This window comes from Sapajus apella, unplaced genomic scaffold, assembly GCF_009761245.1.
Source record: "Sapajus apella isolate SASKATOON/1434 unplaced genomic scaffold, GSC_monkey_1.0 scaffold205, whole genome shotgun sequence".
NCBI lineage: Eukaryota > Metazoa > Chordata > Mammalia > Primates > Cebidae > Sapajus > Sapajus apella.
The window spans coordinates 432,921-448,435 of record NW_022437145.1 but is presented as its reverse complement, the minus strand read 5'-3'; the positions used below and the strand labels follow the sequence as shown (position 1 = coordinate 448,435).

General features: G+C 51.4%; 1 protein-coding gene and 1 long non-coding RNA gene across 4 annotated transcripts; both read left to right on the top strand.

Annotated features, from left to right (window-relative positions):
- Positions 1 to 724: 724 nt before the first annotated feature.
- On the top strand, positions 725 to 5,821 carry LOC116544082 (cytochrome P450 2D6-like). Of its 3 annotated transcripts, none has more exons than XM_032270191.1 (9): positions 725 to 1,106; positions 2,417 to 2,588; positions 3,129 to 3,281; positions 3,370 to 3,530; positions 3,978 to 4,154; positions 4,347 to 4,488; positions 4,697 to 4,884; positions 5,331 to 5,472; positions 5,569 to 5,821. In XM_032270191.1, the coding sequence occupies exons 1-9, from the start codon at positions 927 to 929 to the stop codon at positions 5,745 to 5,747; spliced, it is 1,494 nt and encodes a 497-aa protein (XP_032126082.1). In that variant the 5' UTR covers positions 725 to 926; the 3' UTR covers positions 5,748 to 5,821. The 3 variants fall into 3 exon arrangements, with proteins under 3 accessions (XP_032126082.1, XP_032126081.1, XP_032126083.1); XM_032270190.1 differs by having other exon boundaries at positions 4,347 to 4,508; positions 4,711 to 4,884; XM_032270192.1 differs by lacking the exon at positions 4,347 to 4,488 and having other exon boundaries at positions 4,711 to 4,884.
- A 5,350-nt stretch (positions 5,822 to 11,171) lies between these two features.
- Positions 11,172 to 15,287, top strand: LOC116544093. The gene is made up of 2 exons (XR_004265811.1): positions 11,172 to 12,933; positions 14,580 to 15,287. It is a non-coding gene; the product is annotated as an uncharacterized LOC116544093 (long non-coding RNA).
- Positions 15,288 to 15,515: the final 228 nt, after the last annotated feature.

The following is a 15,515-nucleotide window of genomic DNA, read 5'->3' as shown; positions in this document are numbered from 1 at the left end:
AAAAAAAAAAAAAAAAAAAAAAAAAAAAAAAAAAAAAAAAGACCAGCATGGGCAACATTGTGAGAACTCATCTCTACAAAAAACAAAAAAATTTAGCCAGGCATAACGGTGTGCACCTGTAGTCCCAGCTACTCAGGAGGCTAAAATATGAGGAACTCTTGATTGAGCACAGGAGTTTGGAGCTGTAGGGAGCTACGATCATACCTCTGCACTCCAGCCTAGGCAACAGAGCAAGACCCTGTCTCTAAAAAAAAAACAAAATCGTAATTTTTTTTTTTTAATTTTAAATAAACTGTTTACCTTTTGTTCTCAGATCCAGTCTTCATTCAGACCTGCAAAGACCCAGGCTCCAGCTGCCAGCTTCCTGTGGCCCCTCGGGCCACCTGCACAGGAAATTCCAAGGGTACGTTGGTCCCACTGCCAGTACCATGGCCTACAGTGCTAGGCAGCCCCTCAGTCTCTGCCACTCAAAGTTCTCCTCCAGGAATCCTTCCTAGAAAGTCCCGTTCCAGCCTGGGGCAATGTCCCCATGACCCTCGTGGCACTGCTGGCTTGGCATGTCAGCTATGTTACCTTCCTACTTCTGATGGTCTTGAATCCGTTGGGGCACTGGCCCACTGGCTGCCTTCCCACCATGTTCCCAGTACACAGCTCAGGACCCAGTACAACCCATACCTCCAGCTTGGGTGGAGCTCTCATGCCAGGCTGCCTGTCACTCACTGCCCTAGCCTGACCCTGCAACCCACTGGCAGCACAGTCAGCACAGCGGTTTGGCTCACAGCAGAGGGCAAAGGCCATCATCAGCTCCCTTTATAAGGGAACAGTCACACACTCGGTGTGCTGAGAGTGTCCTGTCTGGTCCTCTGTGCCTGGTGGGGTGGGGGTGCCAAGTGTGTCCAGAGAGCTCAGTGGGCAGCAAGGCAGCCATGGGGCTGGATGCACTGGTGCCCCTGGCTGTGACAGTGGCCATCTTCCTGCTTCTGGTGGACCTGATGCACCGTCGCCAACGCTGGGCTGCACGCTACCCGCCTGGCCCCATGCCACTGCCCGGGCTGGGCAACCTGCTGCATGTGGACTTCCAGAACACACCAAACTGCTGCAACCAGGTGAGGGAGGAGGTCCTGGAGGGCGGCAGAGGTCCTGAGCACCCCCCACAAACATGGGTAGTGGGTGAAGCCACAGGCTGCACCAGAAGCCAGGCTGCAAAGGAGAAGCAGGTTTGGGGGACTTCTAGAGGAGGGCATTTGTACACAGCCTGAAGGATTAGATTTTCCAAATGCCAAGGAAGAGCAGGGCAAGGGCCTGCAGGTGGGGCTGGACTTTGCAGTGGGTGTTCAAGCTCACTGGGCAGCATAGACTCTGGAGCACAAAGTCCCCTCTGCTGACACCAGAAGGAAAGGCCTTGGGAGTGGGAGAGGAGTCAGGGTCCTGAGTACTGTTTAAATTAGAAAATAAGGCTGGGCACGGTGGCTCAGGCCTGTAATCCCAGCACTTAGGGAGGCTGAGGTGGGTGGATCACCTCAGGTCAGGAGTTCAAGATGAGTCTGGCCGACATGGTGAAACCCCATCTCTACTAAACATAACAGAAAATTAGCTGGGCTCAGTGGTGTACCTGTAATCCCAGCTACTCGGGAGGCTGCAGCAAGAGAATCACTTGAACCTGGGAAGTGGAGGTTGTAGTGAGCAGAGATTCTGCCATTGCACTACGGCCTGGGTGACAAAGCCAGACAACATCTAAATAAATGAATAAGTAAGTAAGAAATCAATGGCAAGGCGCAATGGCTCACAGCTGTAATCACACCACTTTGGGAGGCCGAGGCAGGTGGATCACAAGGTCAGGAGTTCGAGACCACCCTGGCCAACATGGTGAAGCCCTGTCTCTACTAAAAATACAAAAATCAGCCGGGCGCAGTGACAGGCACCTGTAATCCCAGCTACTCGGGAGGCTGAGACAGGAGAATTGCTTGAACCCAGGAAGCAGAGGTTGCAGTGAACGGAGATGGCGCCATGCACTCCAGCCTGGGTGACAGAGCAAGACTCCATGGGGGGGGGGGGGAGAAAATCGAGGATGAAGGGGTATAGTGACACTGTTCAAACCTTCTGCAAGAGAAACCTTATGGGTTCTTTTGCCTCACTGCTCACCAGCATAGACCATCATCTGTAAAATGGAGTGCTAACTGTGGCCTGTTGGCAATTTCAGTGATTTTTGCAAGGTCATACCTGAGTGAGGCATCCATAGTGAGTTCCTCCATCATAGAAGATGTGACCCCCGTCCCTGCCCCAGGATCAGGAGGCCGGGTCTCCTTGCACTTGCTCACTTCTGGAAGCCCCAGGGGTCGCCCAAGGCTCATTTGGAACTAGGACCTGCAAGCTGGGGGACCCTGGCTTGACGGAGGCCGTAACCCACCCTCTGCAGCTGCGGCGCCGCTTTGGGGACGTGTTCAGCCTGCAGCTGGTCTGGACTCCAGTGGTCGTGCTCAATGGGCTGGAGGCTGTGCGCGAGGCGCTGGTGACCCGCGGCGAGGACACCGCCGACCGCCCGCCTACGCCCATCAACCAGGTCCTGGGCTACGGGCCGCGCTCCCAAGGCAAGCGGCGGTGGGGACGGAGTCTGTTTCCGCGGGACCCGGGTGGGCGGTGACTGGAGCCCGATCTGGGCCGAGAGGGCGCGCGTTCGTGGACGTGGGACACTGAGAAAGGCCAGCGAGTAGGCCAGGGACAGCGGGCCATGACACCACCTGCTCTGGGGAGGTGCGAGCGTGTGGGCGGGGACGGGGCTTGTGGTGAGTAGGCGGGGCCACGGCCTAGACCCAACAGGAGCCAGGTGGGCGAGGCCCGCACCTTTCCCAGCTGGAGGCAGGTGTCCGGGGACTATGTCTGTGCTGCCGGCTCAGTGTGGCCTGGGCCGGGCCAACGGGATCTTCCCTGAGTGGAAAGGCAGTCAGGATGGGCAGAGCCGAGGTGGGGACAAGACTCGAGCAAGGTGGGTGAGCAAAGAGTGGACCCTGTGCCCAGCTGGACGGGGCAAGGGACTGCGGGAGACCAAGGGGAGCGCAGGGTTGGAGTGGGCGGCAGAGAGTGAGGCCAAGGCCTTCATGGCCATGCCCACGCGTCCATCCGGTCCCCAGGGGTGTTCATGGCTCGTTACGGTCTCGCGTGGCGCGAGCAGAGGCGCTTCTGCGTGTCCACCTTGCGCAACTTGAGGCTGGGCAAGAAGTTGCTGGAGCAGTGGGTGACCAAGGAAGCTGCCTGCCTCTGTGCCGCCTTCGATGACTATGACGGTGGGTGATGGGCAGAGGGGCCCAAGGCGGGAACTGGGAACCTGGGGGACGGGAAAGGCGACCCCTGACCCGCATCTCCCGACCCCAGGACGCCCCTTCCGCCCCAACGAACTCCTGGACAAAGCGGCGAGCAACGTAATCGCCTCCCTTACCTGCGGGCACCGCTTCGAGTATGACGACCCTCGCTTCCTCAGGCTGCTGGACCTAGCGCAGGAGGGATTGAAGGAGGGGTCGGGCTTCCTGCCCCAGGTGCAGAGCCAGGGACTGCGGGGACTCCACAGGGCAAGCTCCTCAGAGGTGCCAGTGCTGTAGCCGGGCCTCTGAGGAGCAGGATTTGCATAGAGGGGTTTGGGATAGGATATTCAAGGGGAACCCACTGCAAGAGGAAGGGCCTGGAGGAGGAGGAGAAACCTCAGACACGGTCGTGGGAGAGGTGTGCCCAGGTCAGGGGGCACCAAGAGAGGCCATGAACCCTGTGCCTCCTGTTTACATTGGAGAATTTGATTTTAGGTTTCTCCTCTGCCAGACCAGAGCAAAGAGAGAGGGTGGAAGCTGGCACTTGGGGAGGGACTTGGGAGGTCAGTGGTGGGGACAGGCAGGCCCTGGGTCTTCCCTGGAGAAGGCTGGGGCCTGAGACTGGTCCAGGTGAAGGCAGAGTGTAGGAGGAATCCAGACCCTGTTCTGTGTCTGGTGCAGGTGCTGAATGCCATCCCTGTCCTCCTGCGCATCCCGTGGCTGGCTGGCAAGGTGTTACGCTCCCAAAAGGCTTTCCTGGCCCACCTGGATGAGCTGCTGAACGAGCACAGGATGACCTGGGACCCAGCCCAGCCACCCCGAGACCTGACTGATGCCTTCCTGGCAGAGATGGAGAAGGTGGGAGCGGCTGCCAGGGTGGGGAGCAGGGGTGGTGGGTTGAGGGTCCCAGGAGGAATGAGGAGTGGCCAGGCAAAAGCTGGGGCTGGTGCATCACCCGGTGAGCAGCACCTGGGCTGACAGGTGCAAAATAGGAGGTCATTTGGGGACTTTCCCTTTCTGTCCCCTGAGTACCCTCTCGGCCCTGCTCAGGCCAAGGAGAACCCCGAGAGCAGCTTCAATGACACGAACCTGCGTATGGTGGTGGCTGACCTGTTCTTGGCCGGGATGGTGACCACCTCAATCACGCTGGCCTGGGGCCTTCTGCTCATGATCCTTCACCCAGATGTGCAGCGTGAGCCCAGCTGGGACCCAGTGTAGGGAGCGAGGGAGGAAGGGTACAGGCGAGTACCCTGAGCTTAGCTGGGACACCAAGGGCTCCAAGCACAGGCTTGGCCAGGCTCCTGTAAGCCTGACCTCCTCTAATACAGGAGGCAGGAAGGAGGGCGTCAGGGCCAGTCCCCTGGGTGCTGACCTATCGTGGGGGACACATGTCTGTCCAGGCCGTGTCCAACAGGAGATCGACGACGTGATAGGGCAGGCGCGGCGACCAGAGATGGGCGACCAGGTTCACATGCCCTACACCACTGCTGTGATTCATGAGGTGCAGCGCTTTGGGGACATCGTCCCCATGAATATGCCCCACATGACATCCCGAGACATTGAAGTGCAGGGCTTCCTCATCCCTAAGGTAGGCCTGGGGCCCTCCTCACCCAGCTCAGCACCAGCCCCTGGTTGGTGCCCCAGCGTGGCCACTGCCAGGTGGGCCCAGTCTGGGAACCCTGGTCTGCCAGTCCTTAATGCCACCACACTAACTGTCCAGCCTGTGTGTGGGGTACAGAGCAGAGTCAGGGCCGGCCTGTCCATCCAGAGCCCAGTCTAGTGGCGAAGACAGACCAGGACCTGCCAGAATGTTGGGGGACCCAACGCTCCTAGGGAGGGGGGCAGCGTGGGCACCCCTAAGAGGTGTGACTGGGGCCTATTATGGGGTTGGAGAGGCTGCCCAGGAGCTTCTCAGGCGCAGGACTAGTAGAGTCCAGCTGTGTGCCAGGCAGTGTGTGTCCCCCATGTGTTTAGTGGCAGGGTCCCAGCATCCTAGAGCCCAGTCCTTACTCTCACCCTGCCTCTCCTACCCAGGGGACAGCGATCTTCGCCAACCTGTCATCAGTGCTGAAGGATGAGGCCATCTGGGAAAAGCCCTTCCGCTTCCACCCTGAACACTTCCTGAATGCCCAGGCCCGCTTTGTGAAGCCAGAGGCCTTCCTGCCTTTCTCAGCAGGTGCCTGTAGGGTGCCCGGCTCCCTGCCCTTCTGTGGAGTCTTGCAGAGGTATTGCCTGGGACCCATGCTCACTGAGGCCCCTCCCCTACCCACAGGCCGCCGCGCATGCCTCGGGGAGCCCCTGGCCCGCATGGAGCTCTTCCTCTTCTTCACCCACCTGCTGCAGCACTTCAGCTTCTCCGTGCCCGCTGGACAGCCCCGGCCCAGTAGCTCGCCTGCCGGTGGCTTTCTGGTGTATCCTTCTCCCTACCAGCTTTGTGCTGTGCCCCGCTAGAGTTGGGCATCAAGCCCCTGACTTGCTCCTCTTGTACAATAAATTAGTCTAGAGGCTCCCACTTGGTTTCTGAATCCAGTATGGGCTCTTGCCAAGGCCCTGGTTGTGTTGGGTCATATGTCACCTGCCTGATGTCAGCGCTTACCCCCACCTCATTTTTTTTTTTTTTTTTGATACACTATCTGTCTCTGTCATCCAGGCTGGCGTGTGGTGGTGCCATCTCAGCTCACTGCAACCTCCACCTCCTGGGTTCAAGCGATTCTCGTGCCTCAGCTTCCCGAGTAGCTGGGATTACAGGCATTCACCACCGTACCTGGTTAATGTTTGTCCTTTTAGTAGACATAGGTTTCACCATGTTAGCCAGGCTGGTTTCAAACTCCTGACCTTAGGCGATCCACCAGCCCCAGCCTCTCAAGATTCTGGGATTACAGGCATGAGCCACCACGCCCAGCCTCACTTCATTGATTCTTACCTGGACATCTGACTTTACTTGACATACAGGCATAGTGATTCTCAGCAGGTGACAGCTTACCTCCATGTCACCCCCAGAAACCCATCACTGGCTGCCTGACTTGGTGACAAGGTCCATGCATAAGTCTTGGCTGGGTTAGATATGAATAGGCATGTGCCAGGAATCAGCCCCAGTCCCTGGCTAGGGTGGGAGACTGTGTTCGGGAACCCCAGACCACCCTCAGGTCCAGTGATTTGCTAGAAGGTCTCACAAACCTAAAAAAGTTGTTATCCTCCCTTTTATGGTTTATTACAGAGAAGGGTACAGATTGAAGTCAGTGAAGATGAAAGGCACAGGGGGCAGAATCCAGAATGACCAGGCAGAGGCTGCAGCTCTCATTCCTGGTGGAATCCTACAGGCAGTGCTTAATTCTCCCCCAACAATAAGTGACACTGCAGAGAGCACTGCCAGCCATGGAAGCTCACGTGAGCCTTGGTGTCCAGAGTTCTTGTTGGGAGTTGGTCATCCTAGGCTTGAGCCCCCCAACATGGCTGACCTCACTTACTTAGTCTCAAGCCCCTCCAGTCAGGTGGATACAGGCCTGAGGGTCCAACCCTCAGTTACACTGTTGGCATGAACTGTGTTGTATGGTCAAAGGCCCCAGCTATGTACAAAGACACTGTTTCAGACAGGACATTCCAAGGCCTTAGCATATCTCCCAGCAGCCTGTCAAGGGTCAGTGATATGGTTTGGATTGTGCAAGAAATGACTTCCCCATTTTTTACTACACAAGCCACCCTCTTGGCTCTGACACCATAATGATCACATTAGTGTGAGTGTGTGTGTACGTGTGTATATGTTTTTTTTTTTTTCTTTTTGTTTTGAGACAGGGTCTCCCTTTGTTGCCCAGGCTGGAGTGCAATGGTGCAATCGTGGCTCACTGCAACCTTCGCCTCCCGGGTTCAAGTGATTCTTCTGGCTCAGCCTCCCAAGTAAGTGGGACTACAGACGCATGCCACCACACCTGGCTAATTTTTGTATTTTTAGTAGAGATGGAGTTTCACCATGCTGGCCAGGCTGGTCTCAAACTCTTGACCTCGTGATCCACCTGCATCAGCCTTCCAAAGTGATGGGATTACAGGTGTGAGCCACCATGCATCCGGCCTTTTCTTCTTCTTTCTCCTCCTCCTCCTCCCTCCTCCTCCTCTCCCCCCTCCTCCTCCTCCTTCTTCCTTCTTCCTTCCTTCTTTCTTCTTCCTTCTTCTTTCTTCTTCCGTCTTTCTTCTTCTTCCCTCGTGATCCACCTGCATCAGCCTCCCAAAGTGATGGGATTACAGTTATGAGCCACTGTGCATCCAGCCTCCTCCTCCTCCTCCTCCTCCTCCTCCTCTGCCTCCTCTTCTTCTTCTTTCTTCTTTTCTTTTTCTTTCTTCTTTCTTCTTTCTTTTCTTCTTCTTTCTTCCTTCCTCTTCCTCCTCTTCTTCCTCTTCCTCCTCCTCTTCCTCTTCTTCCTCTTCCTCTTCCTCTTCCTCCTCTTCCTCTTCCTCCTCCTCCTCTTCCTCCTCTTCCTCTTCCTCTTCATCTTCTTCTTCTTTTCTTCTTCTTCTTCTTCTTCCTTTTCTTCTTCTTTTGGTAGGGTCTTGCTCTGTCACCCAGGCTGGAGTGCAGTGATGCCATCAGGGCGCACTGCAGCTTTTGACTTCCTGGGCTCAAGCAATCCTCCCATCTCAGCCTCCCTAGAAGCTGGAACTGCAGGCACATGCCACCATGCTCTGTTAGTTTTTATATTTTTGGTAGAGATGGGATGTCACCATGCTGCCAGGCTGGTCTCAAACTCCTGGACTTGAGCAATCTCTCTGACTTGGCCTCCCAATGTACTGGGATTCCAGGTGTGAGCCACTGAGCCTGGCCACTTTTCTAGCTCTTTAAGATGCACTGTTAGGTTATTTACTTAGTTTTTCTTCTTTTTTGATGTAGGGACTTAGAGATATAAATTTCTTGCTTAATACTGTTTTCACGGTATCCCACAGGTTTTGCTGTGTTCTGTTTCTATGATCATTTGTTTCAGGAATTTTTAAAATTTCCTTTTTTTTTTTTTTTTTTTTGAGACAGAGTTTTGCTCTGCCCAGACTGGAGTACAGTGGTGCCATCTTGGCTCACTGCAACATCTGCCTCCTGGGTTCAAGTGATTCTCTTGCCTCAGCCTCCCAAGGAGCTGGGATTACAGGCACCAGCCACCATGCCCTGCTAATCTTTGTATTTTTAGTAGAGATGGGGTTTCACCATGTTGACCAGGCTGGTCTTGTACTCCTGACCTCAGGTGATCTGCCTGCGTCAGCCTCCCAGAATGCTGGGATTACAGACGTGAGCTATGGTGCCCAGTCAAATTTCCTTCTTAACGTCTTCACTGAACCACTGGTCATTCAGGAACATACTGTTTGATTTTCTCGTGTTTGTATTGTTTCTAGAATTACTCTTATTGTGGAATTCTACTTTTACTCTGTTGTTGTCAGAGAAGATGTTTGATACTATTTCAGCTTTTCTAATGTTTTAAGACTTGCTTAGTGACCTAACATATGGTCTGTCCTTGAGAATGATCCATGTGCTGAGGAGAAGAGTGTGTATTCTGCAGACTTTGGACAGAGTGTTCTGTAAATGCCTAGTAGATCCATTTGTTCTATAGTGCAGATTAAATCTAATGTTTTCTTGTTGGGTTTCCATCTGGGAGATCCATCCAGTGCTGGAAGTGGGCTGCTAAAGTCTCTAGGTGTTATCACATTAAGGTTTGTCTCTCTAGCTCTAATAACATTTGCTTTATGTGCTCCAGTGTGTGTGCATATGGACTTACAGTTATTATATTCTGTTGCTGGATGGCCTTCTTTGTCTCCTCTTACACTTTTTGTCTTAAAATCTGTTTTGTCTCACTATTGCTACTCCTGCTCTTTTTTGGTTTCCATTGGCATGGAGTAGCTTTTTCTGTCCCTTTATTTTCAGTCTATGTGTATCTCTATAGGTGAAGTGTGTTTCTTGTAGGCAACAGATCACTGGGCCTTGCTTTTTCATCCGTTCAGCCATTCTACGTCTTCGTATTGGAGAGTTTAGTTCATTTACATTCAATGTTATTGCCAAGTAGGGACTTCCTGCTGCCATTGTGTTACTTGTTTTCTCACTGTTGTATGGTATTCTCTTTCTTTTTCTTTTTTTCCTTCTTGTCTTGCTTTTAGTGAAGGTGATTTTCTCTGCCGGCTGGTGGTATGATTTAATTTCTTGCTTCTATTTTTTGTGTATCCACTGTGTGTTTTTTCTTTTCTTTTTTTGAGACAGAGTCTCATGTATTGTGTGTTTTTTGATTTGAGGTTACTGTGAGGCTTATAACTCATTATTATAAACTGATGTCATCTTAACACTGATTGAATAAATAAACATAAAGCAAAAAGAAAACTAATGAAAACTGTACACTTTACCTTCATCTCAGCGCTTTTTAACTTTTTGTTGTTTCTGTTTACGTTTTTTTATTATTTATTATTATTTTATTTTGAGATGGAATCTAGCTCTGTTGTCCAAGCTGGAGTGCAGTGACATGATCTCAGCTCACTGTAAACTCTACCTCCCAGGTTCAAACAATTCTCCTGCCTCAGCTTCCTGAGTAGCAGGTGGCCACCACCTTGCCCAGCTAATTTTTTTTGTATTTTTGCTGAGACAGGGTTTCACCATGTTGGCCAGGCTGGTCTCAAACTCCTGACCTCAGGTGTTCTGCCTGCCTTGGCCTCCCAAAGAGCTGGGACTACAGGTGAGAGCTATGGTGTCCAGCCTCTGTATGTCTTATTGTACTGTCTATATCTTGAAAAGTGGTTGTAGTTATTTTTGATTGGTTTATCATTTACTTTAAAGTAACTTACCATAGTTACAGTATTATAATAGTTTTTCTGTGTGCTTACTATTACCAGTGAGTTTTGTACCTTTAGATGATTTCTTCTTGCTCATTAACATCTTTTATTTCAGATTGAAAAACTCCCTTTAGTATTTCTTGTAGGACAGGTCTGCTGTTGATGAAATCTCTCAGCTTTATTTGTCTGGGAAGGTCTTTATTTCTTCTTCCTGTCTGAAGGACATTTTTGCCACCTGCTACTCAGGAAGCTGAGGCAGGAGAATTGTTTGAACCTGGGAGGTAGAGTTTACAGTGAGCTGAGATCATGTCACTGCACTCCAGCTTGGACAACAGAGCTAGATTCCATCTCAAAATAAAATAATAATAAATAATAAAAAAACGTAAAATGTCTAGGGTAATGGGTTTTTTTCCTTCGGCACTTTAAACATGTCATGCCACTCTCTTCTGGCCTGTAAGGTTTCCACTGGAAAGTTGGCTCCCCCATGTATTGGAGCTTCCTTGTATGTTATTTGTTTTTTCTCTTGGTGCTTTCAGGATTCTTTCTTTATCCTTGACCTTTGCGAGTTTAATTATCAGACACCTTGAGGTAGTCTTCTTTGGGTTAAATATGCTTGGTGTTCTATAAACTTCTTGTAACTGAATGTTGATATCTTTCTCTAGGTTTGGGATGTTCTCTTACTATCCTTTTGAATAAGCTTTCTACCCCCATGTCTTTCTCTACCTCCTCTTTAAGGCCAATGACTCATAGATTTGCTTTATGACTTAATAACTTTAATTACGATTTATTAAAATATTTGCTTATAAATATATATATTTTACATATATATGTGTGTGTATATGTATGTATGTATATATATATATATAATTTTTTTTTTTTTTTTTTTGGAGACAGAGTCTCTCTCTGTCACTTAGGCTGGAGCACAGTGGCATGATCTCGGCTCACTGCAGCCTCTGCTTCCCAAGTTCAAGCAATTCTCCTTCCTCAGCTTCCCAAGTAGCTGGGACTACAGGCACCCCCTACCACACATAGCTAATTTTTTGTATTTTTAGTAGAGACAGGGTTTCATCATGTTGGCCTGGGTGATCTTGAACTCCTGACCTCAGGTGATCCACTCACCTCAACCTCCCAAAATGCTGGGATCACGGGCATGAGCCACCGTGCCCAGCCAATGCTGTGGTTTTTGAAACCTCATAGAGGTACTGCCGTGGTTGTCTTGGATAGGATCTGGAAGAATTCTCTGGATTGTCAGGCAGAGACTCTAGTTCTCTTCCTTTACTTTTCCCCAAACAAATGGAGTCTCTCTCTCTCTGTGCTGTCACCTGGAGCTGGGGGTGCGGTGATACAGGAACCTCTGTGGCTGCCGCCACTGGGACTGCACTGGTCACACCTGAGGCCAGCACAGCACTGGGTATCACCCAAGATCTGCTGGAACCACTGCCTGGCTACCGCCAGTGTTCACTCAAGGCCCTAGGCTCTGTGATCACCAGGTAGTGAAGCCATCGGGATTGTGTCCTTTCCCCAGGCCCTAGGTGGGCCACAGGTGCTGTCTGGGAGCAGGGATTATTGTCAACAACCTTAGCAATTTTCCTCTTGTTCTATTCCACTATGGCTAAGCTGGCACTCACACTGCAATGCAAAGTCCTTCTGCTGTTGCCTCCACTTTCCACAGACGGGGTCCTCTCCAATGGCCACCACCCCCGCCAGCCCATGCTGTGGGGTTCTGGCAGACCCCACTGGTGTCCACTAAGACTCAGTGACTCTTCAGTCAGCTTGTGGTCAATGCTGCCAGGCCTGAGACCCACCCTGCAGGGCAGCAGCCTTCCCTCTGTCCTAGGGCAGGTCCAGAAACACTGTCCAAGAGCCTGGACCTGGACTCGGGGACCCCAAGAGCCTCGTTGGTGCTCTGCCCCACTGTGGCCAAGCTGGTAGCTAGGATGCAAGACCAAGTCCCCTTTTCTCTTCCCTCTCCTCCCTCTCTCACCATTGCCGCCAGAGCTGGGAGTGTGCTGGGTCACTCCTGAAGTCAGCACATCTCAGAGCCCAAGGCCCATGATGTACTACCTGGGTATCCCTGCCAGTTATTCAGGGCCCATGGGTGATGAATCCTGCCAGGGCTGGGTCCTTTTTTTCAAGACAGTGTGTTCCCTTCTGCCCCAAAGTGTGTCTAGAATGCCAGTGAGCCAGGGCCTGGGCTGGAGGCCTCACTCCTCTGCCCGGTGTCCTCTCCTCCTGTGGTTGAGCTGGTGTCCAAGATGCAACACCAAGTCCTCATTACTCCTCACTCTCCTCTCCTTGAGCAGAAGAGAGGAATTACTTTCATTGTTTGGCCAGCTATGCAGTCTGGGGCTGGGGGAGGGTGGCAAGCACTCCCTGGGCCACCCTGGCTCTTGGCTCCCTGGGTCATGGGCCACCCCAGTCCCCAGCTCGAGCCGAGCCCAGGACTAGAAGTTGCAGAGGAACTGCAGTCCTTGGGTCCTAGACCCTCTTGTAAGTTTCCCTAGGATCCCTAAGTACTGTGGCCCATGGTGGGGAGGCTTGCCCAGAAACTCAAGTTCTGGCCACTGGAATGGGCGACTCCCCTCTGGCTAGGGCTGGCCCAGGTGCTGCCTTCCAGTTTGGGCACTGACTGAGCAAAGCACGGCTTTGGCTTTGCTCTCTGCAGTGACAGGGCAGCACTGAGTTCAGTGTCAGGCCTCCCAGTCATTGCTCTCTCCCTCCTGCAAGTGCACAGAGACTTGGTGCTGCATGGTGTCTGCCAGCAGGTGAAAGAGGTGGCACCAGTGTACCAGGACTGTCTCTCCCACCCGCATCCATGCCTCTTTCTGTGATACGAAGGCAAAACCAGGTACTGTGATGGCTCACCTGATTTTTGGTACTTGTGATGGTGCTTTTCTGTGTGCAGATAATTGTTAAAATTTGGTGTTCCCGTAGAGGTGAGGGGTAGGATGAATGCTTTGCCACCCCTCTTTTCTCTTTTTTCTTCTTTCTTTCTTCCTTTTTTTTTTTTTTTTTTTTTTTGGAGGGGGGTTTTTTCTTTTTTGTTCGGCAGGCTGGAGAGCAATGGCGTGATCTCGGCTCACCACAACCTCCGCCTCCTGGGTTCAGGCAATTCTCCTACCTCAGCCTCCTGAGTAGCTGGGATTACAGGCACGCGCCACCATGCCCAGCTAATGTTTTGTATTTTTAGTAGAGACGGGGTTTCACCATGTTGACCAGGATGGTCTCGATCTCTTGACCTCATGATCCACCCGCCTCGGCCTCCCAAAGTGCTGGGATTACAGGCTTGAGCCACCGTGCCTGGCTCTTTCTTCCTTTTTTTTCTTTTTTCTTTTTTCTTTTTTTTGGATACAGGAGCTCCTGTGGCCCAGGCTGGAGCACAGTGCTGCAATCATGGCTCAACTGCAGCCTCAACTGCCTGGGTTGAAGTGATTTCCCCCACCTCAGCCTCCTAAGTAGCTTGGACCATAGACCTGCGTCACTTCATCCAGCTAACTTTTAAATTACCTGTAGAGACAGGATCTCACCATGTTGCCCAGGCTGGTCTCAAACTCCTGAGCTCAAGTGATCCTCTTGCCTCAGCCTCCTAAAGTGCTGGGATTACAGGTGTGAGCCACCATGCCCAGCGTATCCTTTATTTTCAATGTAGCTAATGGCACGCAACAATAACCAAGGGATTGTATATTTAGCTTGTTTCTTGTTTTACATTTTCTTACACATCTGCTGTGCCAACTCTGTTGGGTCTTGGTTCCATCATTTCTAAATTCCATAGGTAACTTTTACCTCTTGTAATCGATCACATTGCAGCTAGTGATGTAGTAACTGTGTAGAAATAAACCTTCATCAGCCCTTTTACCTTCCTTTCTCCAAGTTAAGCTTGCACTAAGTTTCAGAGAGGGTAATTCTAGCGAATCACATTTCTGAAGCCAACTGTTTCTGGAGTCCCCAAGACACCCCCTCAGTTCAATGATTTGCTATAAGGACTCACAGAATTCTGAAATGCTGTTATACTCACTGTCATGGTTTATTACACTGAAAAGATCCAGATGAAAGTCAGCAGAGGTCAGTGGTACCCAGGACAGAGCCCAGGAGAGACACAGCACAGAAATCCCACTTAGTTGGCCGGGCGCAGTCTCTCACACCTGTAATCCCAGCAGTTTGGCAAGCTGAGGCTGGTGGATCACCTGAGATCAGGAGTTCGAGACCAGCCTGGCCAAGATGGTGAAACCCCGTCTCTTTTTTTTTTTTTTTTTTTTGAGAAGAGGGGAGGAGAGTGGAGGCTTTTATACCCCGTCTCTAATAAAAATATAGAAATGAGCTGGGTGCCGTGGCAAACACCTGTAATCCCAGCTACTTGGGAGACTGAGGCAAGAGAATCACTTGAATCCAGGAGGCAGAGTTTGCACTGAGCCAAGATCACGCCGCTGCACTCTATCCTGGGCAAAAGAGCAAGAATGTCTAAAAGAAAAAAAAAATCCCGCTGTTGTCTTCCAGTGCAATCACATGGACAGTGCTGGATTCTCCCAGGCACAATGTGTGATACATGTACAGGACACTGCCTGTCGGGGACCTCCACCAAGCCCTCATGTCCAGAGGTTTTGCAAGGTTGGTCTTGTATGTATTGAGGACTTGGGTGGCTGACATTAGGTACCAAGTCCCCTGCCCCCTCTGGAGGTCAAACTGATAACAACCGGATGCAAGGTCCTACCATAGATCACATTGTCAGCAGACTGTCCGGCATGGCTGAGGCTCCAGGAATTCAAAGACACTGTTTCCAAACATAATATTACTAAAGCACACAGCTCATCTTCCAGGAACTGGTTGAGGTCTTGTTTTTCTTCTAAAAGATACAGAGACCCTGCCTTCCCCAAGCTAATGAGTCTACCCTTTACTGCACAGTGGTTCCCTCAGTCTGGAGGCCCACATTTCAGGCCCACCTCAGGCCAGAATACCAGGGGCAGCAGTCCCACCAGCACCATCACAACAGTGACCTCCCTTTGTATACGACACCCCAAAATAAAAGACAAATCATGGAGAGTCAGGGAGCTTTGTGCCAGGGTCACTTCCCAGGGTTCATTCGGCAGTGCCAGAACATTCCCTGGGTAGGACCCACGGCAACCCAGGACTGAGCCATCACCCTCGCCTCCGTCACCTCACCACAGGACTGCCTAGGCAACAAGAGCAAAACTTTACCTGAAAGGAGCAAAAATTAGCTGGGCTCAGTGGTGCCTGTAATCTCAGCTACATGGGGAGCTGAGGTAGGAGGTCCACTTGAGGTCAAGACTGCAGTGAGCCGTGATCCTGCCACTGTACTCCAGCCTGAGCAACAGAGGGAGACCCTGCCAAAAAAAAAAAAAAAAAAACCCGCATGTCATGAACAAAGGATCCTCCATAACATTACCACCAGATTTTTTTTTTTTTTTTTTTTTT